Raw genomic sequence first — 23,873 nt, forward strand, 5'->3', positions numbered from 1 at the left:
AGATAAGATAAAACAATGTTATGTAAGCAGAGGTCAGTTCCCCCGGGTGAGGTGCAGGGGGGCGGGGCACATGACGAAGCCCCACCCCCTGCTTCCGGCCGCCCCGCTTCCAGCCCTCATTCAGCCAGGAGGAGGCAGGAGAAGAGGGAGGGTAAGTTGCTTCCTCCCCGCCTCTCCCCACCCCTGCCTGCCTGGGGCCAGGGAGGGCCTTGGCGGGGCTTCCTCGCACTCCCGCTGGCCTTGCAGGTCCACCGCCGGGCCCCTGATGTCAGGGGGTGTGGCATATGCTAATGAGTTATGCTAATGAGTTCCCCTAGCTCTTTTTCTACTAAATGACCCCTGTATGTAAGTACAACCCTTTTAATTGCAAGAGTACTTCTGAGCATGTAGGGCTGTCTCTCCCCACTATTGCTGAACCTTAGTCAACACTTGTGTATCTGAAGTGAGGGGAAGGGTTGGCAAAGCAGACTTATATAACAAGGGTGTGTGCAAGCTTTTGAATTAATCAGAACTTTTCTATTAGGCTGGAAGTTAAAAAAATAAATGCTTCGCTGAGTCAACCCCCCCCCCCCATCAAGTTTAACTCTAGCATTGCAGGAGTCATCTGATTAGAACCAGTAATGACAAAAAACTGGAAACAAATCAAAAGAAAAAAGAAAAGAGCCGTTTAGGCTTGAGGAAGGCTGCATAGGCTGAGGAAGGCTGCATAGGCTAGAGAAGGCTTCAGACTTTGCTTAGGCGTTGTGACTGACTGCACTTTAAAAGCTCAGAAGTGCTGTGTGAATAAGCAGAGGACTATGAAGGTTTAATGCCTCACAGAGCCAGAGAGCTTGAGTGACAGGCTGCTCCAAGAGATCTGATTGGTTAGCATCAGTTGAGCAGAGAAAGACTTGAGAGCTGAATTCTGAGGAGAAGGCAGTCTGAATTCAGCCCTGACTAGGAAGAGTCTAGTACTGATGAGTCTTAGTCCTGACAGAAAAAGGTTTAGTGCTGACATGGTTTGTGTTCAGCTCTAACTGAGAGCAGTTTAATACAGACAGAGTACTGGGGAGGTTGGCAAGAGGAGTGGGCAATTAGGTGAAGACTCCCATTCAGGCCAGAAAAGGAAATAGATCGTCTACTGAGAGAAGAATTTCTCTACCCAGTTAAAACAGAGAGCGATAGTTCTGAAGAGCGGAGAGATCCCTAGTCTGATATGTTTAGAAACTGCCTTTTAAATCCTGAGGAGTCAGTTAAAAAAACTAGGGGTGCACAGGTGAGTCATCCAGAAGATGCTGAAGTTCCTTTGCCATCATTTTTCAAGTCACGTTACCTCCAAAGGGCTAGCCTGCCACAGAGTAGTAAAACATATAGATGGTTTCATTCTTTGGGTATATCAAATTTGCAGTGAGGTTAGGAAGTGACTATGGTTTTGTGTGGTTTTAACTTCTGCCTGCTAATTCAGGAACAGAACTTGCAAGGCAAACTAATTGAGATTAAGGTTTATATAGCTAAGCACATAGGTATATCAGTGAATATGTCTGCATTAGTTCAATTAAGCAATTGGTCCTTGCCTGCAAAACTTTGTGGTGAGTGAAGTCCAGTTTCTCTGCCAAACCACCAGGGTGCTGGATTCTTCCAGTCCCCTCCTCATTCAAAGGAATTCAGTGCCAACAAATTGGACAATACAGTGACCAGATTGCAATGTGTTGCTTGAAAGACGTAGCAGTAGTCATACTACATTGACACCCCCCGCCAATTAACTTTTCACATATAATAATTTTCAATTGCAAGATGATGAGACCCTAGAGAATTTTATGTAGTCCTCCAGCAAACAGATGGAGCTGTGGTGGCTCAAGTGGTTAAGACGCTGAACTGCAGGCTGTGGAAGGTCGGTAGTTCAGCAGTTCAAGACCCGAGTGTGCCGCATGACGGAGTGAGCTCCCGTCTCTAGTTCCAGCTCCTGCCAACCTAGCAGTTCGAAAGCAAGAAAATGCAAGTAGATAAATAGGTACCACTTCAGTGGGAAGGTAACAGCGTTCCATGCGCCTTGGTGTTTAGTCATGCCGGCCACATGACCACGGAAACGTCTTCGGACAGCGCTGGCTCTTCGGCTTTGAAACGGAGATGAGCACCGCAACCCTGGAGTCGGACTCGACTGGCTTTCGAGCAAGGGAACCTTTACCTTTTACCAGCAAACAGACACTCTGTCCCTGCTAGTTTTGCAGGGAAGCCATGTTGCTCTTCAGGAGAACAGATAGATTCTAGTCCATTAGCACCTTAGAGACCAACAAGATTTAGTCAAGCAGGGACAAAGTCAGTGAATGGAGATCAGGAGAGAGGGAAAGCTAGATTCGAGTCCAGTAGTACCTTAGAGACCGATAAGGTTTTTGGGTATCAGATTTTGAGAGTCAAAGCTTTTTGATTCTTGATTGCTTATAACCCAAAAACCTTGTTGGTCTCTAAGGTACTACTGCACTCGAATCTAGCTTTTCCTCTCTCCTGACCTCCATTCACTGACTTTGTCCCTTCTTAACTAAATCACCCAGTGCTTGGGGGCTGCATGTACCCCCTTGGGTGCATATATATATAGGGAGGAGAAAGAGAGACAACTGAATGGTGGTCCTGAATTACAATTTTGCATATATTTTTTTTGAGGACGGAGATAAACGCTTAGGTATAATTTAGGCTGCACTTAGGGTTTCCAGCTCTGGGCTGGAGCATATCTGGAGATTCTCGGGGTGGAGCCTGAGGAGGGGAGGGACTTCAGTGGAGTTTAATGACACAGAGTCCACCTTCTAAAGCTGCCATTTTCTCCAGGTGAACTGATCTCTGTCACCTGGAGATCAGTTGTAATCCTATGAGATCTCCAGCCACCACCTGGAGATTGGCAGCCCTAGTTGCACTACACAGATCTTCAAGAAAAGCAAATCAGATACTAGTGCAGATTTGCTACAAACAGACACAACACTGCTAAATAAGTTGGGAACAAGGTGACCTGTCAATCAAGCATGCTCTGTATGGAAAGGCAAGAGAAGCAGGAGGAGGAAAGCACCTTTACCTAAGTTCTTCCTCTTGGGTACTGGCAGGGGTTCCTTTGGGCAGGAACGCACAGGAATAGAGTTCTGGCTGGCTTCTGAGTTGGCCACACCCATGCCTACAGCCAAAACCTCTGCGCATATGTGGCTGCAGAGGGAAGGCCTGGAGAGCGACCTCCCCCCCCCATGACTCCCCTCCAAGTGCCGGCTTGCCCGGGCTCCCCAAAGCAGCGGGATGCCCAGGCAAGCCAATGGAAGGCATGGGGGTGTGGCCTAATATGCTAATGAGCTGTGCTGTCAGGGGTGTGGCCTAATATGCTAATGAGTTTCTGTTGTTGGGTGTGGCCTATTATGCTAATGAGTTCCCACTGGCCTTTTTCTACAAAAAAAGCCCTGGGTACTGGTGAGGAGATCCCTTATGTTTAGTGAGTGACTATTCGTTCATTAAAATAGTTATACCCCAGTTTTCCTTTCGGCTCAAGTTTGAATCCTTCTTCCAACTTTAGTGGTTCTTCTGTTGGAGGATATTCTTCCACTTGAGTTGGAGGAAAGCTATTTGGAGGAATGGTTGGATCCATCCCGGCCTAAATAGCAATTGACAGTATAGCCACACATTCCCGACTTAACAGCTGCAGACCAAGCTAAAGGAAAGGAATTTTACTGGTTACAGTTTGCAAAAGTTTGCTTTTGTATTGGGTATCATTCCCCAGGTACTTGTAAAGGCATTGCAAGTGCTTTAGGATAGGGGGAGAAGAAGGGGGAATGTGGATTTCATCTTTAAGTCTTCCATAGATGTTTGTGTCCTGGCTCTGGGGCCCTAAAATACAAGTGCAAGTATTCCAAACACTCTTCCTTTTTCTTATGAAGATGTAACTCATAAGGAAGAAAGACTGCCAAAGTAAGCATAGCCATAATAAAACTGGTATAAAACAGTTCCAGAAAGGCATGCTTTATGTAGTCTGTTTAGTAAATGGCCTAGTTTTTTAGTGTTTTTTTTTAAAAAAAAAAATCAGACAGCACGGTGGGGGAGTGGAGAAGGTCAGCATTCTGGAACCAACAGTGAGACATTCCTGATCTGCAGATGTTAAGGAGAATGTTTGGGTTGACTATTTTGATTTATCTGTTTCTTTCTTTCTTTTGCTCAATCACTTTACAGTTCTGTTAGCAAATCTTTATGCAGTAGATGCCCTGCATTAGAGGAAGCGGCTACTCCTGCAGTAGTTTGTGAAAAGATACGAAACGATGTATTCGCACAGCTGACTAAATTTAATTGATAGTTGCTCTCTCACAGTTTCCCAAGATGACGACAATTGTATAGTTGAGATTTCTATCAATGAATATGTCAGTTTCAGGTGGGGAAGCCTTGTTGGTCTGAAGCAGCAGGACAAGGTTTGAGTCCAGTGGCACCTTTAAGACCAACAAAGTTTTATCCACTATGATGGTTGTTTAAAAAAAAAAAACCCATCCTTAGCCTTGAGTTTTATTTAAGCGATGGCTTGTTCTTTGCCTCTTAGGATCCGTTTCTGTGAGGTTGTGCCTGGGACAAGACACGCAAATAGCTTTTGGGTTCTCCTCCCTTGCTTCAGAACAAAGAAAGAAAGGCACTCCAAGGTCTACCAGAGTCCTTCACAGCAGCTTGCCCAGTCACCTTACCCCAGCCATCAGTCAAATTTGGGATGAAACTAGGGTTACCTACTCCAGCTTGGGGAATTTCTGGAGATTTGGCTGTGGCACCTGGGGAGGATGGACTTTGGATAGGGGAAGGATATAATGCCACAGAGTCCACCCTCCAAAGTTGCCATTTTCTATGGGAGAACTGATATCTGTAGTCTGGAGATCAGTTGTAATTCCAGATCTCCAGGCCCCACCTGGAGTTTGGCAACCCTACTGGACTTGTACCCTAGAATGAATATAAAGTATGACATTGATTTCTGAATATTACAGTCATTTTCAGAAATGCGTAAAATGCAAGGCAGATCATTAAGAATGGAATGGGGTAAAAGGGAACAGTGGAAGAAGAGGGGTGGGATTTTGTCTCATGAACCAAGTATTGTAAGGGAGAAGGTATGCTTATGCAAGAATTCTGAAGTCAGGGCTTTTGTCCTGCTTGGCTGTCTGAGATTCCCCGGCAAATAATAGCGTAGGCAGATAGAGATAAGCACTTCAGCAACAGAGGACTGGCACTGTTTTACCTGGAAGATAACGACATACTCCTGATTTCAGATTCCAAGAGACACATTGGGGGGGAGGGGGTCTTGCATAAGTTCACTTTTCATTCAAGGCTTGGGTAGGTTTTAAATTGGAGAAGGCTCTGTCCCAAGATTATGCATATAAATAAGCCAAGCTCAAGAGGCAGGGGGGGGCCTCTGTATGTGTGTGTGTCCAGTCAAGCCCTCCCCCAAGCATTAATAAAAACCATCTGTTGAGTTATTCCAAGAAGATTTTGTTGGGTACAACTTTATGCTATCCAATATTCCATTTGCTGATTCTGACAGTCCTGGATACCCATTTAAGACAACAGTTCTTCAGGTACAGCTGGACATACTTCCTTAAGATGGTAGTTTTCAAACTTTTGAAGCAGGACCCATTTCTAAACTTCTTGTGGTTTTTGGATTCACTTCTAAATCTACTGTATTTTTCAGGACCAACCTTGCAGAGTAACTAACTCCACAGTATTTATCTCACCCCCAACACAAAACACAGTATTCTTACATCAGTTAACACTGAACAAATTTATATTTTATTTTTCATTTTTGCTGTTTATAACTGAGCACCTGGCTGAATTTCATGGCCATTTTTAACGCTACTGGAAATCAAATGCCGGTTTGCCATCAAGCCCCCCAGAGAGAGCCTCTTCTTTAAACTCACCCTTTCCCTCTGTCCTGGCCTCATAACTTACCTACGAGTAAATCACACTCCACTTTTGAGTCCTGGTCCCAATTTTGAGAGCCAGTGCATCAAGATATACGAAATGCTGGAGTCAAGATGGGATGTGGAATTGTATAGTGGAGCCCAGTTTCATCAGATCTCGGAAGCTAAGCAGAGCCATTATTTGGATGGGAGACGGCCAAGGAAGCCTCTGCAGAGAAAGGCAAAGGCAAACCACCTCTGCTTAATCACATGCCTTGAAAACCATACGGGTGGTCATAAGCTGGCTGCAACTTGATGGCACTTTACACACACACAGTCAAAATATAAACATACTTGGGGAAGTCTTGGCTTTTACATGTTTGTTTATTATGTTTGGACTGGGGAACAAGTAAAGAGCACCAAGAGACACCAGTGTTGTATTCAGCTGATATCCAATAAAAGTGTTAACTTTTTTTAAACCTCTGCAGTTCGCACATGTCCAAAACTCCATACCCCTCAACACGGAGATATTAATTGCTCAATAAGTGAGATCTCGTATAAGACTGTGTGTTTTGTGACATGTGATGAAGGCTATGAACTGGAAGGAAACTCCAAACTCGTCTGCCAAGGCAACTCTCAGTGGGATGGAAAGGAACCAAAGTGTGTGGGTATGCAGTTTTTGTTACTGTTAAAATACTGGGTCCCATGGATGACCAAACCCCAAGTCTAGTGATCAGCTCAGCTTTATTACTGATTCAGCAGATACAAGACTGAACTCCAGGGCAACAGCCCTGTTTAAATACCACACCCAACTCCCAGCGATAGGCTATCTACATAATATTGATTTCTCTTCAGTCACCTCCAGAGTCCTGGTGGGCTATTTGTTCTAGAGCTCCAAGCTCAGCCAGTCTCTGGTAGACAGTCCTGGGATGTTCCAACCCCAATACGTAACAGTTACAGTTACATTGCTATCCATTGCTATCAATTGAGGATAGCATCAAATCATTGCTTAAATGAGGTTATCACAAAACTTCATCAATGTCAACACAAACATCTTCTAAATATAAAGTCAAATGTTAATACATATGTACAGTCATACAATTAACTAGACTTGTTTCAACAAACTTCAATTGCAGTTTTTTCTTGCCTTATCATTTTCTGTCCTATGTTTTCTTCCACCGTCCTTTTGAAAAAAAACCCTCTGCTTAATTGCATAGATGTATGAAGAATAAGGCTTGTTTCCTTTGTTAGAAGTGAACAATGCACAGGTCTCTTCACAGTAGCTCTTACAGTTTTGATGCTCAAAGGGGAAATTGTGCTCCCCACTATCTTCTCAATATGTGCAGTTGCCATTTGGTGTGAACAGGGCAGTGCATGTACCTTCCCCAGCTTTGATATGAACAAGCTTTTACCCAGAAGTAGTCTGGGCTAAGCCTTCCAATCAGATGTACTTAGGGCTGCCAAGCCGCTGCGGGGGATCTGCATGTCTTCACAGGATCCCTGCCGCCCAAACTCCAAACAGCCCCGTTGCCAGAGCGACGCGTAGCGTCACATCCTGGCGACGGCGGTGCAACGCGTATCGCTGTCCCCCGTGGCAGGGATCCTGTGAAGATGTGCAGATCCCCCGCCACGGCTTGGCAGCCCTAGATGTACTGAAGGTGGAAAATACATGCATTGTCCATTTAGCACAAAATGGTGATGTTGCAAATTGGGAAGACCCTTGAGGTGTATGATCTTCCGCTTCCTAGGAGGTGGGAAGATGGAAAGAAGAGTGCATGATGAGCCACACTCCAGAGCCTTGCAGCCCCAACATTAGCAGGACTGTTAAATGCTGGGAGATTAAGAAGAGGATGTGGGCCGATTTAAAGGGGCAGCTGCAGTCTAGCCTTCAGGAGATGCATACTGCAGATTTTTAAAGGCAGTGCCTTTGCCAGCCATTCTTGAGATTTTTTTTGTAGGAATCAAAATTAAGGATCTGGGAAGCAACATTTTAAAAGACCAGAGTACATAGTGGTTTAAAACATTCCTGCTGGCCTTGACCAATCTCCCCAGCCTACTTTCATGGCTTTCCTGTTGTACTCAGCATAGAACAGTATTTATGCTATTTCTTATGATTTTCTGATAGTGACTTAACACGTACATCCTGCCTCTAGAATTGCAGTGCCCTGCCTTCCAGAAACCAGAAGATGTGATTGTTCACCCAGATGTCTGTGGGCTTGGGCCTTCCAAATATGGGACTGTGTGCAGGTTCAGTTGCCCCCAAGGATTCATTTTAGCTGGAGTCAGAGAAGAATTGAGATGTTTAAACAGCAAGAAGTGGAGTGAAGATGTGCAGAGGGCTTTCTGTAAAGGTATGGGTTCTGATGATAATTTTCTCTTTTAAAAATGAAGGAGATGAACCACGGGGAGAGATTGATAGGTAAGGAATAAGTTACAAGCTTGAGACTAGAACACACCAAGTAATTGCTAAAAAGAGCTGATTGTGTCATTGCTAGGAGGATATTGGCATAACCTACTTTGTTAGAAAGAACTAAAAATGGTGAAAGTTACAACTAGCGAAAGTCCCATCACTGCTGCTTTAATAATAATATTGACTGCAATCCCAACAGTTCTTTCTTGGGAGTAAGCCCCATTGAATAAAATGGGACTTGTGTCCAAGTGGACCTGCTTACGATTACTTCTGTGGTGGCAGAAAGACTGGCTGTATGATATAATCAGTTTTGGCGGGTTTGGGTGTGGTTTTTAACTTGTGCATTTTAAAAAATATTGTGTGGGGGGAGGTTTGTCCCATAGATTTATCTTTTAATTTAAAAAGCATGCTTCACACATATTTGAGTGGTAGTCCAAATAAATGCAATATAGAAATTTATGTTTGTTTATCTAGGTGTTAATTACCTAGAGATTGTTCTGGATTACTTCTTTTTATAAAGTATCATAGGCTCTTGTCAGAAGTAATAAAGCTTAACAGAGAAACCTTATCAATTTGCTAACTATAATGTTAAGAGTGACCTGAAAGGGGGGGGGGGCACTTTGGCAAATGTTCTCTCCAGGAGTCCTTTCAATATATAACAGCCCCCCCCCCAAGACTGAATATTGTTGATTGGCTGTTGTTTGTGTATCCTTGCTGCTTTGTTAGCTGTATTGAGTCTGAAGAGACAATTGAGGATATAACTATTTTAAATACATAAAAGAAAGTGAATTTAAGATGGTGGATTCCTGTAGCTATGCTCAGTTTAATTGCTGTTGTGGAGTAGTGATTGATTTCCCTTAGCAGTTGATGAGAAGATTTTAATTCATGAACACATACAAATGGGAAATATTAAATTATATTCAGACATCTCTTTCATTATCTCATAAATCATAGGAAACATGGATGCATTTTTATGCTGTTTCTTGAACATGAGATATGTGTTTTGGAATATCACAAACCTTTGTTCAGAGTTCACAAGTATGTGGGTTATGGATTGTTTTACACACTACAAACTAAAGGCACTATTCCATTTGGATGGAAAGAATATGTTGTTTTAGAAAGGAATAGCACCTTTGAAATTTATTGGGATAGCTTTGTAAATATACACCCCAAACTTGCTTATTACATTTATTTTATGGTGCAGACATTGAAGTACCAAAGATTAATTGCCCTGATGACATTGAAAGCGCTACTCTTGAACACCAGAATTCTGCAAATATTAGCTGGGAGATTCCATCTGCAAGTGACAATTCCAGAGAGGAGGTAAGCAAAATTCATATTTTAATTTGATGCAAACTCTTTTTAAGGTAGATTAATTACTATGATGATTAGTTGGTATAGAGTGCTTTGACAAAAAGTACTGCATTTCAAGGAAGCTGTATCACCCTTCTGTTCCGACTGTGGTTGCTTTGCAAATTGCAAGCAGGATCATCAAACCTTGGGGGAAAATTGGATGTTTGAAATTGGAACAACTGTATCTTGCATGTGTATATTTTCACATGGTTTCCCCCATCATCTGTGTCATGGGGGTGGGGAAAACTACATGGCTTGCCTCTGTTCTAGCTTTGGCCATATTGCCTGTCTGGCTAAATGTTCATTGGGTCTGGGTTGCAAACATGTTGTCATGGCTGTCCTCCACCATCAATCTGGCCTGTCAGGGAAAATCATCTTGCAAAAGAGATGGTTGTTTCTTTTTTTGTCTTAATCCTGTTGGGGTGGAAGTAAAGTAAACAGCATGGCTTGACTGTCTATGATAATGGCTTGCCCATTTTGTCTCCCTGCTTGACATGGAATGCAGTCTCACAGGGCTGAGCATGTGACATTACAATTACTGTGACATTAATAATTACAGTGAATACCGTTGACTGTATATGTGCAAAAGCAGCACATCCACTCTAACGCATATGATGCATGACCTGCTAATGACAACCCTGAAATAATGCAAGCAAGCCCAGAAATTGTGAGTGCATCAGGTAAAGCTACCTGGCCAGCCACCATGCTGAATGCCACCACTGCTGGCACTGCCCACTGACCAAGATGCCTTGCCCTGGCTGCCCTTGGCCGGGTCCTTCCCACCTTGTATTGAGAGTATACCCTGGCCACTGTCCCCACAGACCTTGTCTCACCTGGGCCCCTCTAGTCTTCTGGCCACACATATTAGGTGTTGACCCTAAATGAGCATTGAGAACAAGATTTTATTGTGAAGTTCCCACAGCATCCCTGCTAGGCAAATAATGTGGTTTTGCAAGCTACTTTGGATTTTTTTCCTGGAGAGTGTGAGATCCAAGTTTTAAACATAAATAAATACAAAACATTATTGTTGTTACTGCCGGTTTTTGTTTTTTGATTGACCTTACCAAGCTGCTCCCATGAATGTTCTTGATTAAGCTATGTATTGGCAGAATAATCCATGGATGGAAGCACATGAGAATATTTTTGTTGTTGTTGAAAAAAGCAATGCTAAACTTCAAGTGCATTCTGCTCAAGGAAACAGCTCTAAGAGACTGGGCAGGATTATTATTTTTCCATGCACAGAAGGCTTCCATGTAGACTTTATGACATAGGGCAGAGCAGTGGACTTGCCTTTTTATCCATGTGCAAAGACATAATAGGAAAGGTGTCTGAGGCAGCTGTATAGAAAGAGGTTATTGTAACTAAATATCTAGTTTGGTAAATGTAACATACGAGAATTTACAGAGTAATAAAAGCTGAGGTTCCTATTGAAAAGAAAAGAAGTCAAAAATAAACTCAAGTTTTATGTGAAGAAAAATCCTGGAATTTTTAGCCAAGTAAATATATCAATTACACCTTGAAATGAACATTCAAGGGTCTAAAATGTTATATGCTTTCACTGCCATATGTAACCACACTGCTTCACTTAGCCACTCCATTGGACAAGGCCCCCTTCTTCATTAAAGTAGTGCGTCTTAATTCAGCTAAACTGTCTGAATATTTAGGAGTGCTGTCTGGCTTCCAAATGGTTTCTGGCAATAAGGTCCTAACAAGTATTGTCAGACTTGCTCCTGAATTGAATATTTACTGCCCTGTGTGCATATGAAAAGTTTGTTCTTGTTTCAGGTATCAGTTCAGGTTACTCCAGCATTTACACCACCTTACCTTTTCCCAATTGGAGAAGTTGGCATCACATATACAGCAACAGACAAATCTGGAAACCAGGCAAGCTGTACTTTCAGCATCAAAGTCATTGGTGAGCAAAGTTATTGCTACAGAGAAGTTATTGCTGTTCCAACAAGGCCTTTAGCAGCTCAGTTTTGATGACCAAAAGACAGTATAATTTGTTTAAAAGGTTTTGCAAGACTTCAAACGATTCTCAGGTTTGTTCTTTGGTGAGTCCCAAGAGAAACAGTCACACAGTTGTGGGACATTCTCTCTCTGTGCTGTGATGTCTTAAATCGATAACCCAGTAGCAGAGAAACTAGGCTGAAACAGAGAGAATGTCCTGCAGCTTGTCTGTTTCTTTAAAAATGACCAACTGGTCACAATGGAAGATTAAATTATGCTTTCCCCTATTCTGTTCTTCTCTGGTCTCATCTTCTACCTTTTTCTCCACCCTTCCTCTGCACCTTTGCAGAATGAGAATTTTGTTTATGCTACTGGACCAAAGCAGTAAAAGTCCAGCTTTGGTCTAGCTTTATATGTATAAATGTCCCAGGTTCAATCTTTGGCATCTCCAGTGATATAATTTCGGACAGCAAGGCTGGCAGACATACCTGTCTATGATCTTGGAGAGCTTCTGCTAGTCAGAGTAGATAGTGCTAGTCTAGAGGGACCTGTGGTCCGACTCACTAAAGCGAGATTAATGTATGAAGGGAAGCTTTTGATTAAAATGCCAATTTTTAAAAAGGAAACAAAATATGTACTCTGTGTCCCTAGCACTGGGCTTATGGATTATTATTTTTTTAAAAGTCTTGTGACGACTGAAAGATGAACAAATTAATTTGTTTTTAAGGTGCCACAAGACTCTTGTTTTTGATGTATCAGACTAACACAGATGCCCTTTTTTTTAGAATCAGTGCTCTTTGCCGCCAATAGCAAGACTGTCTTCTCCCCCCGCATTATGTGGGTACTGGATATAGTGCCACAAGGGAAAACTGGGGCTTGGTTTGCAGGGTTGTGTGGATAAGCCCAGCAAGAACGCATGGGACATGGGAGGAGATGTGGTTTCTTGGGTATGTTGGGGCCCAGATGTTATAAATGGGGAGGATTCTGGCGGTGTTCCAGAGACTGGCCTGGTATTCAAGCCCTCCTTTGATCCTTGTCAAGTTCATGCTTCTATTGAAGGAATGTGTCTGAGATTATAAACTCCCATCAGTGATCGTGAACCTTCCTCCATTAACTTGGAGGAGCTTCTGTCCGTGCATATATTCCTAAGACTCCCTGCTGTGGTCTGCACAGTGTCTGGCAGTTTGGCGGGGGGAGGAGGAGAGATGGCTAGATGTATGCTTTCGCTGAAGCTGAATTTTGTATTTATTAGATTCTAGTTAACCATGATGCATAAGTATCCATGCTGCCTTTATGGGCATGAAATGGTTGGAGTTTCCTTTTCTTTCAGTTCTCAAGTCCACAAGGAGTTTTATCTTCAACCTTTCACAACATCCCCAAGTTTGCCTTGACATCCCTGTTTAAATTTGTTGCTGTCTTATGTTGAAATTTCCTCTTGTCCTTCAAATCCTTTAGACCTGGAGCCCCCAGTAATTGATAAATGCAGATCTCCACCTCCAATTCAGGTAGCAGAGAAGGAGTACAGAGTGACATGGGATGAGCCACAGTTTTCTGATAATTCAGGTGAGTTACTTTGATCTGAAATCAGTAAAAACGGCAAAGAGCAAAAAGGTCCCAACAAATAATGAATATTTAGACTCCTAGTGCAGTTTTGATTACATCTTGATGAACTGAGTTGAATTAGAGGGCATTTCTTGAGAAAACGCCATCATACCACAAACATTAAGAAAGCTAGAACAGGATTTTACTACATAGTAATTCATGTGGAATAAGTGCTGCCCTTTGGCCTATACCTATTGCACACAGAAATAAGAATTAGAAAAGAAACATTAGGATATTATAATTAGATAGCAGGGCGTATAGTTAGAAGAATTATACCCTGCATTTATTGAAACCACACTGACAATGGTTTATGACGAGATAAAAACCATTAAAGGTTAAAACAATTTTTAAAAAATTGATTAAAAACAGTAATGACTAACAAACAATTTCTAAAACAGCAGCTGATGTAAAAATACAATTGATAAAACAGCAGTCAGTAAAAGCATAACATTTGCATCAGCACACACACACACACACAAACACAAAATGACTTTAGAACAGAGTGAACAAATCGTCAAAAGCCTCTGGAACAGAAAAGACCAGCTTCCAGAAGATTAACTCTACAGTTCTAAGAGCGTTTTCCTGGGGAGCAAGCGCCACTGAATAAGATGGGACTTACTTATGAGCAGGGGTCATTTCGCAGAAAAAGAGGTGCAGGAGCTCATTAGCATAACGTATTAGCATATCTTATTTGCATATGCCACCCCCCCCCCTGATATCACCGGAAGTGTGTCAGAAGGCAACACCCACCGCTCAGGCTCCACTGGACTGTTTTGTATTGCTAGCTATTGGGAGGGGGGGAACGTGCACATCTGTCCTCGCAGAGGAGGGAGAGCTTGTACCTGAAGGCGGGCCTGGGCGGGGGGGCTCTGCAACTTACCTGGCTGCTTTTTGCTCCTCGTGGCTTGACTGAGGGCTGCTGGGAGCAGGGGGCGGGGCTTGTTGCATGTGCCCTCCCCCTGGGCTCCTTACTACTGGAGCTCCGCTCCTGTGCGCTCCCACAGGAAATGACCCCGGCTTATGAGTAGACCTGGTTAGATTGTTCCCTAAACTAGAGTATGGTTTAGATCCACTGGAAGGTTTTTATGTGCGGTAGGGTCCTTAAACAAATGTGTGTGTGAGAGACGCAGAGGTGGTTTGCTGTTGCCTTCCTCTGCAGAGTCTACCTCGGCGGTCTCCCTTCCAGGTACTGACCCTGCTTAGCTTCCAAGATCTGACGAGACTGAGCTAGACCATGCCGCCTTCCTATCCTTATACAAGTAGAAGTGTGGGGGAAAAATTTCGTTGGTCCTATGTGCTAAGTTAAACAGCACATCCCAGTCTGTTTTTCCACTTGCACAAGGCATTGTACAAGCTGTTTCTGGGCACTATAAGGTATAGGATGGAAAGCGCCAGGTGCTGCAGAAGATCCTGTGCAAGCAGAACTGCCCTTAGCGTGTTTATGCTTCTGCTCATGTATTGTTGGATCCAAGCCTGCTTATGAAGCACAGAACAATGATTTTGGACCCATGTTTGTAGCCTGATAGGGATGCAAGACAATGTAAATGCCGTTTGCCTCACTATTTTTGTTTTTGGACCTTTGTAGGAGTTGTCTCAATGGTAACTAAAAGTCACTCACCTGGAGATCTCTTTCCCAAAGGAGAGACAGTGGTTCAGTATACTGCCACAGATTCATCAGGCAATAATAGAACATGCGAGATCCACGTAGTCATTAGAGGTTTGTTTGGCTGTCACTTGTATTTAAAGTGATTTGTGTGTGTTGAGTATTAAAAAGGTATCAAAGAGTTGGCTGTTACCTTCAATTCAAGAAGAAAGCCTGAGGGCCATTTCTGCAGGTGTGAGGACCATTTCTGATCACTCCACACATGAGGAGCAGGTCATAAAATATGAACAGGTGGCCGTGTGTGTGTGTCTTTATTTGACTCCCTCCCCTCCAGCCGTTCCTTTTTCTTACCTGAGTGGAAGAGATTAGGCCAATAACTACCATTTTTGGAGGTCTAATATTTTACTATATCTCTGCCTTATTTATTCTGAATCTCTATCCATATCTCCCTCCAATATTCCCCCCGCCCCTTTCTCAGGTTCTCCTTGTGAAATTCCTTTTACCCCAGTGAATGGTGATTTTATATGCAGGGAAGATGAGAGAGGTGTTAACTGCACATTGCGTTGCCTGGATGGATATGACTTCACTGCAGGGTCAGAGGAAAACTATTATTGTGCCTACACAGACGGCCTCTGGATTCCACCTTATTCTACTGAGTGGCCTGACTGTTCTTGTAAGGTTTATTAGTTGCCTTGTTTTTCAAGTATCGGGTATGTTCAGCAGTACTCAGCAGTAGGTCCAATCCAAGAACTGAACATTATAGTAATAACTGGTTCTCTTGGAGTCAAATTGTGAATCAGAGGCCATTCTAATTGTAACCACCCAAGCATCTAGATGATCGGGGGGGGGGGATGCAGATTATATTGTATTATTTAGGGTTATACAATTGTAGGGTTACCTGGTTTTACACAGACACCCTTTTTTAAAATGACCCCTGTAATAGATGCCTTATGCATTAAGCCATCTCATGCAACAATGAGCCATATAGACCAGGCAAACTCCTCCAGGCCTTTACTAATCTTTTTTTTGGGGGGGGATAGGTGTGCAGTGACTGGAACAATCACTGGATCAGGAAGGCTCAAGGCTAGATGCCTCAACATATAGAGTAACCATATGAGCAGTGATATAGCCTGTGTTCCATGCAGCCTTCTTCCCTTGCGTGCCTCTAAAGAGGTTATGATTGTTGTAGTTTCCAGATCTTATGTGATTGTTCTAATTACTTATACCATCAGCCATAAAAAACATAAGAAGAGCCCTAGTGGATCAAATCAGTAGTGCACCTAGTCCAGCATCCTGTTTCCACACAGTGGCAAACCAGTTGTTCAGGAGGGCTAACAAACAAAGAATAGAGGCCTTTCCCAGATGGTGACTCTAGACACAGGACTTTAGAAGTTTCCTGGCTCTGAGTGTGTTGGTTTCCTTTGGTTACCATGGCCTTTGATGGACATATCATCGATGAATCTGTCTAATCCCCTTAGACTCGTTATTGCTCAAAGAAATTATGTACCTATTATAATGTCCCAAGGGGGCTATTTTGTACCACCAGCTTTAAAACTTTACAAGGCCAAAACACTTGCCCAGATGCTCTACGGAATGCTGCTTGGAGCGCCTCCATCTAGCTATGCTCCTTTGGAGCTAGTCCAATCGAAATTTTTGAGAGCAGTGCTCCAAGTTCCAAGATGCGTATCTAATGCAATGGTACGGCTAGAGACTGGCATGCTGAAGGTTGAAGCCATGATTGCCTTATACTCCATCTTCTATTGGCTAAAGATTAATTTGAACCCATGTGGACTAGTGCCCCTGATTCTGTCTGATGCCTTTGAATCTAATTGGCTGATTTCTGTTAAGCGGAAAATCTCGCTCTTGGGGTATTCTCCCTCAGCGCTTTTGGAGATGGGTAGGGACCGGGCTAAGTTAGAAATTAGACAGAGGATCAAGGATACCGAACGTCAATTAGATCTACAGGTGTCCCCAACATTTATAGCGCCAATTAGAATCAAATACATCGTTGCGCAGGCCCCATATCTTAACGTTTTGGAGTCCCGTAAACTTAGGAGGGCCAGATGCTCTGGCCAGATGCTCGGCCTTACCCTCTGCAGTTCTTGAGGGCAAATTTAAAAAAATACCCCGAACAGAGAGGCTATGCTTGTGTGCGTTGGGGGAGATTGAATCCCAGGAACATGGGTTCCTAAGATGCCCGTTATTTGAAGAGGCTCGCACTAAACTTATTGATCCCCTTCTGGCAGGCACTTCGGATCAGGACAAGGTGGAGAACTTGTTTCTTAACCTTGAACACACAGCGCTCCACCAGATTGCGAAATTTTGTTCCTTGGTGGTAGAAGCGCATCAGCATGATGGTTGGCACTCGGGTTAGGACTGTTGATTTTAACTCGTACCGTTCCCTTTGGTAATATGTTTTATTCTTTTATACTATACTGTGTTTTATGGCAGCGTACTTTTAGTTTGGTTTTAATGAACGTAACGTTTATAATGTTAGCTCTTTTTACCTTGCTGAATTTTGGAAATTTTACTATTTGGCCATTGTAATTTATTTTTTCTGGTTTTATATTGCTGGCTAATCGCTGTTACAATAAATTCATACCTATTATAATGGAGTGTAACTTGTTGACAGTGTATAACACACAGGACCTGGTGCAGGTTGCTTTTAGCTGTGACGTGGATGCTGAAAGCATCTTCCTTCCTCTACACTGCCACTTCCTTCCCTCTTGTGCCAGGTTGATTTGTCAACCCATGTTAATTCTCACTGAAAACCCTGGTTAATTCCCTCTGTAAACCCTGGTTAATTTTCATTTGCACCAGATCTACTCAATAAGCACGTCTGTGTTTATAAACTTTTGATTGTCTAAATATATGTGAGTGTGACATCTCAAAGATTATTTGAATAAATATTGATTGTTCTGCATTATTAAGACAAACCTAGGCTTCATTCAGGAACCTAGGCTAACCTGGGATTCCTTAGCCATTACAGGCATTAACTAGCTTAGCAAACCTAGGGAAAATGTGTTATAGCCGTTTACAACTCTTGTGCTTATACAAATGGCTCTTCGTTGTTTCAGTTTAAGTGTCTAATGTAACATAAATGGGCATGAACCAAACTAACAGGCTCTTCTACAGCAGTTCTGTTGTAATGTTTCCTCAATGTTTTTCAGTGAATCGTTTGGCAAATCATGGTTTCAAATCCTTTGAGATGCTGTACAAAGCAACACGATGTGATGACAACAACCTTCTTAAAAATTTTGTGGATGCATTTCAGAGTGCGCTTGGTAAAATGGTGGGTTAGTAATACTTTCTTTTTTTTAAATCATCATTTCTTAAAAGGAGCTGCGTCTCTCCAAAATGTTAAACTGCACAATATGCCCTGTTGGAAAAGGATTTTTCATCTTCAGATGTACAGTTTCTCTTTGATAGTTCAAATATAGACATTTGTTTAATTATTGTTAAGAGTTTATACTGTGTGGGTAAAGATATATTTAAATCTAGTCTGTTTACCCCACTCATTGTTATGAAGTTTGTTAGCTAACAGACAATTAAATACAATAATTAAAGTTACGGAAATTTTAAGGTTTCGTTTGGGTAGGGTTACCAGATGTCCTCTTTTCAGAGGACATATTCTCTTTTTTGGTGTCTGTTCTCTTTTGGGCTCTTTTTAAAAAACTGATGAAAATGTCCTCTTTTTGAGTTGGAAGGTTAGGAATATTCCTTAGTAGCAATCATCACAGCTTAAATAGTAGGGGTATTTAAAATGAAATTTATCACAGTGATCACTTGTTTGAAGTAGTCTCTTTTTTTGGCCTCTTTTTTGCTTTTCAAAATATGGTAACCCTAAATTTGGGTATATGCCCAAAGCCCTGACCTGGATAGCCAAGGCTGGTCTGATCTCATCAGATCTCCAAAGCTAAGCAGGGTCGGCCCTGTTTTCTGTCTGTATGGGAGACCCCCAAGGAAGTCCAGGGTTGCTATGCACAGGCAGGCAATGGCAAAGCCACCTCTGAACATCTCTTGCCTTGAAAGCCCCATGGGGTGGTGCATAAGTCAGCTGTGAATAGGTGGCACTTTCCGCTTCCATCTGTCTAAAGGAGTTTGGAGGCCAGTGTGATGGTTGTATGACTTCATGTTTGTTTTGCTACTTTAATTTTTGCTTTGTAGGTCCCAACATTTTGCAATGATGTTGATGACATTGACTGCAGGCTGGAGGATTTGCCAAAGAAACACTGCCTGGAATATAATTATGACTATGAAAATGGCTTTGCTATTGGTAAATTAATTATCTTGTTGCTCATGAACTCAGACATGTCATAAGTGTACAGCAAGGGATCTTACCGGCTGTCCCTGCAATAACACCGAACATGTGAATGTATGAAGCTGTCTTATCCCGAGTCAGACCATCAATTCGTTTTTCCAGACTATGCAAATGCATAGATTGGATCCAGACTGAATTTTCCGCTAATGGAAGGCACTTAATGCCTGTGGCTCAGAACCTTTCTTCCTCACCCCCACCCAGTGCAGCCCATGGGTCTCCCTGATAAGCTGCTACTGGGGAATTTAAGACCCTCAGAAATGGTAAGAGGGGCAAATCAAGGGTCCGCAGCAGGTAGTAGAAATTGTCAGAAACTGTCCCTCCCCTTCTATTGGTGGAAAACTTAGTCTGGATCCAGCCCTAAGTTTAGAACTCTGGGGGGGGGGATGACTTTGCTTTAGGGCATGGTTTGGTGGGGAGGGCAGTGAAGAGATTAAGCATCCTGCCCACCATTTCACCACTTCTGCTTTCTTTTCTCCTTTTTTTAAAGATTTGGGGCTTTGTTACATCCACTTGTCTGTAATAGCTGGTTCCTTGGTGCTCTTAACTTTGTGCTAGATAGTTTCATGGGGCTTTTGACTTTGCGTACCTTTTGCATAAATGTGAGAAATGTGTATTCAGGTCTGTCTGTACACATGGCAAGATCTCTTCCTTATTTCTTTTAACAATCTATCAATACTTGGCACATTTGTTGGCAGTCTTGGAAGTTTTCATTTTTACTTGCAGTATTTTCCTCTCTTTTTGTGTTGCCTGTTAGGTGCTGGTGGCTGGGGAGCTGCAAATCGGCTGGATTATTCTTATGACGATTTCCTTGAAGCAGTGCCTGAAGATGAACCACCACAACCATCATCTGGTTCTGTGGATGTCATGCACTCCCGGGTCAAAAGGCACAAAAAAATAAACCTGCCCATGTCAGACCACAAAATAAAATTAATTTTCAATATTACAGGTAAGGAGTATCTTTCCTCCTTGTTTTTGATTAAGTATTCATTTAATTACTTAAGTAAAATACTTAAAACTGTAAGAAACAACCTAATTTAAAATGATGTATATTTTAATGGTTATTGAAACAGCATTTTCTTTTGCAGAAGCACTGTCCACTGATTCAGTATCGCAGTATTTTTACATTTTCCCTGTCTGCCCTAATAGAACATAATGGCAAAAACCCTGTAATGCCTTTGTGTATATGTGTGTGGTTTCTTTGTTTTTCCTAATCCTAGCTAGTGTACCATTGCCTGATGAAAGAAATGATACACTGGAATTGGAGAACCAGCAACGCCTTCTAAAAACGCTAGAGACTATTACAAACAGGCTGAAAAGGACTCTCAATAAGGATCCAATGTATTCTTTTCAGTTTTCTTCTGAACTGCTTGTAGCTGACACCAACTCACTGGAAGCTGAAAAGGCCTTCCTGTTTTGCAGGCCAGGCTCTGTACTTAGAGGCCGAATGTGTGGTAAGCATAATCCTGATGTCTAGCTCTAGCCCATATTTAAGATTTCTAAAGTGCAGTCCACCTCCACCTCCTTTGAAATCTGTTCCCATTTACTGTGGAGGCTTCATGTTCCCATGTGAGGATCAATACCCATATGGAATAGGGTTGCCAGAGCTCCAGTCCCCCTGATTTTCTGGGCTTGGATTTGCCACTGGCCAGTGGGAGAAGCCCCACCCTTGAACAGGGACAGTCTCTTCCGGGTGATGTCATCTTGTCACCAATGTTGGGGGGGTGACATTCTAGTGTTTGGGCAAATTCTATGGGTTTGAAGGCAAAAACACATAGAGTTTTGCCCCAAAATTAGAGTGTGTGTCCCCGACGTCGGTGATGCGATGACGTCCTTTCCAGTTGACGTCATTGCACCGTGTCCGCTTTGCATGCATGGCAGAAAATCCCAGCCAGGACCCAGCAAACCCCCCCCCCCCCCAGATTGCAGGTAGAACCTGGCAACCGTGATATGAAAGCAGCCTCATGGCCTTACTAGGTGACACTGCATCCCTGTGTCCGCCATGAGGACATGGCAGCATTTAAGAGTTTGTTCCTTAACTTTTCAGAGGCCTGATCCTTCTGGGGGCTGTGTTATGGGGAGTGAAGGGCTTTTATCTCCCCCACACTGTTTTCAAGAGCTGAAATGGCCACCGATGTGTGTGTGGGAGACACGAGGCCCCTCTTATCTCTCCCTGCAGGACTGGACCACTGGAACATTTTGAAATGTTAAAAAACAAACTTTAAAATAACACCAGGTCCCTCGGCATACTTGAAGGGTGCAGTATCATCTTGTTTTTACCTCCTCCTGTCTGAGGCCTGTGCTGGGGCCATTCAGGCTCCGAGGTGCTGCCAGAGCATTACCAGGCGTGGCCTCAGCCTTGCCCCTCCCCTTTCCCCACAGCCTCTTGTTGGACAGTCCGCTCAGCAGTGCCTGGGCAAGGCTGTCCCCTGCTGGAGTGAATCCTTGGATGGAGCGGCCACCCCTGGACACCACTTCTGTCTGTCTCGCTTTGAAAACCCTACAGGGTTGCCATAAATCAGCTGTGACTTGACGGCACTTTCCACCAAGCAGATGGGCTTAGAAGGGTGTATCTTTGCTTAGAATTGCCCTGAAACTGCCTGCAGCATTCTTAGCCTTCTAGAGCATACTCAGTCCTCATCATGCTTTTTGTGGGGGTTGGGTTTCTCTGTGGGTTAAGTTATGAAGAAAAATTTTCTTCATGCCTGGGAAGTCCACAGTGTTTGTTGAGAGTTCTACCTGATTTTTGTGACTAGCAGGGGGACAAGCCACTATTAGATACAATTATGATGACATGTACTATGTGACTAAGGAGCTGCAGTGGCTCAAGTGGTTAAGATGCTGAACTTCAGGCTGTGGAAGGTCGGTAGTTCAGCAGTTCGAGACCCGAGTGTGCCGCATGACGGAGTGAGCTCCCGTCTCTAGTTCCAGCTCCTGCCAACCTAGCAGTTCGAAAGCAAGAAATTGCAAGTAGATAAATAGGTACCACTTCAGTGCGAAGGGATCAGCGTTCCGTGCGCCTTGGTGTTTAGTCATGCCGGCCACATGACCATGGAAACGTCTTCGGACAGCGCTGGCTCTTCGGCTTTGAAACGGAGATGAGCACCGCAACCCTAGAGTCGGATTCGACTGGCTTTCAAGCAAGGAAACCTTTACCTTTACCTTTTTACTATGTGACTATGTGTCACTATTACATGATAGCTTTCTGGTTTTTGTATAGAAGAGCATTGAGTAACGTGTAGTGTAAAATGCCAAGCAGGGTTTTTTTTGTTTGTTTTTTTAAACTTACATACTGTTTGTGAGAACTAGGCCTTATTAAATGGTTTGTTCCATGGCTAACCTTGTAATTTCATATTCTTTTTGGTTAAATCATAGTTAATTGCCCTTTGGGTACTTATTACTCTCTGGAACATCATGCATGTGAAAGCTGCTGGATTGGATCTTACCAGGATGAGGAAGGGCAGCTAGAATGTAAAAATTGTCCATCTGGTAGCAACACTGAATTCCTGCATTCCAGGAGTGTATCGGAATGTAAAGGTAAGAGGCTAACAAGTACATACTTTTATAATTGGTTGATAGACACCTGCATTATTTTCATTTAAAATGCTTCTAAATGTATAAGTAAAAATAAACAAAAAGGAACAATCAGTGCTGATTCTGTGAACTTAGGCAGATCATGAGAGGGAGGGCAGGAAAGGTCACATCCAGGGTTCCCTCTAAGCTGAGTCAGGCTGAGCCAGCTCACAGTTTTTTAGCCTCCGGCTCACACATTTTTGTCTCAGCTCAGGAAGGAGGGCTCCCGAGCAGGGTTCCCTCTAAGCTGAGTCAGCGTGAGTCAGCTCACAGTTTTTTAGCCCCCAGCTCACCCATTTTTGTCTCAGCTCAGGAAGGAGGGCTCCAGTCCAGAGCCAACTAATTTATGCATTCGCCAAATCGCTTCCTCACAACTTTAATGCCAGCTGCTCACAAAGTGGCATTTTTGCTCACAGGACTCCACAACTTAGCGGGAGCATTGGTCGCATCAGTGCTTAGTTCTTGTGACCCTCTCTTACATGCCTAGGGAAATGCCAGTCGCCACTTTGAGGTCAGGAAGCAATTTTCTCCAGCCAGTTTGGCCAGGGATCCTGGAGGTTTTTTGCCATCTTCTGGGCATGGAGCAGGGGTCATGGGGGTGTGTGGGGGGGAGGTAGTTGTGAATTTCCTGCATTGTGCAGGGGATGGGACTAGATGACCCCTGGAGTTCCCTTCCAGCTCTGTGATTCTAAGTATTTTAAGTGCCCATATTCAAATAATCATGTTTGAATACAGCCTCAAATGGCTGAAGAGACAGATGATAAATATTTAAAATAGATAGATCTCATATCCATGTGCAGAACAGTGCCATTAAAGGCCTACTACACACAGGGTTTTCCCCCTCACTCTCAGTGTGCATGGCCATCGGGTTGTCTTTGTCATCCTGCACTGATTTTCCTCCCTTCAGCACTTAGTTCACTTTCTGGTCACTGTTTCCCCAGGTTTTCTGAGAGTGCTTTTATGCCAGACTTTCCCTTGTTTCGCTTCCAAGCTGAAGTTAATTCAAAAGCATGCAGATTCCCTTGGATTTTCCCTCTGCCCTTTTGCCACACCTTGAAGGTCACTCCTCCGCCCATATCGAGGTCATTCCGCCCACTCTGCACCTTCCGCCATCCTCCCAGGCTGTGATATGGCAATTGCGTAATTTAAAAAAACAACAAAAAACTTTGGGTGCCACTCCCAACATGTCACAAGTGA

General features: G+C 43.2%; 1 protein-coding gene across 1 annotated transcript in view; it reads left to right on the plus strand.

The window, feature by feature from the left end:
* Nucleotides 1-23,873, plus strand: part of SVEP1 (sushi, von Willebrand factor type A, EGF and pentraxin domain containing 1) — a 142,441-nt gene that overhangs the window by 42,961 nt on the left and 75,607 nt on the right. Inside the window, exons 6-18 of the mRNA XM_015409584.1 lie at nt 6,356-6,535; nt 8,021-8,218; nt 9,482-9,604; nt 10,950-10,954; nt 11,416-11,545; nt 13,036-13,143; nt 14,768-14,899; nt 15,264-15,458; nt 17,956-18,077; nt 18,953-19,061; nt 19,861-20,052; nt 20,324-20,557; nt 22,479-22,640. Of these exons, the coding sequence (XP_015265070.1) occupies nt 6,356-6,535; nt 8,021-8,218; nt 9,482-9,604; nt 10,950-10,954; nt 11,416-11,545; nt 13,036-13,143; nt 14,768-14,899; nt 15,264-15,458; nt 17,956-18,077; nt 18,953-19,061; nt 19,861-20,052; nt 20,324-20,557; nt 22,479-22,640 (1,890 nt within the window). The remainder of the gene's footprint in view (nt 1-6,355; nt 6,536-8,020; nt 8,219-9,481; nt 9,605-10,949; nt 10,955-11,415; nt 11,546-13,035; nt 13,144-14,767; nt 14,900-15,263; nt 15,459-17,955; nt 18,078-18,952; nt 19,062-19,860; nt 20,053-20,323; nt 20,558-22,478; nt 22,641-23,873) is intronic.

Source organism: Gekko japonicus, unplaced genomic scaffold (assembly GCF_001447785.1).
Source record: "Gekko japonicus isolate JY-2015 unplaced genomic scaffold, Gekko_japonicus_V1.1 scaffold1981, whole genome shotgun sequence".
NCBI lineage: Eukaryota > Metazoa > Chordata > Lepidosauria > Squamata > Gekkonidae > Gekko > Gekko japonicus.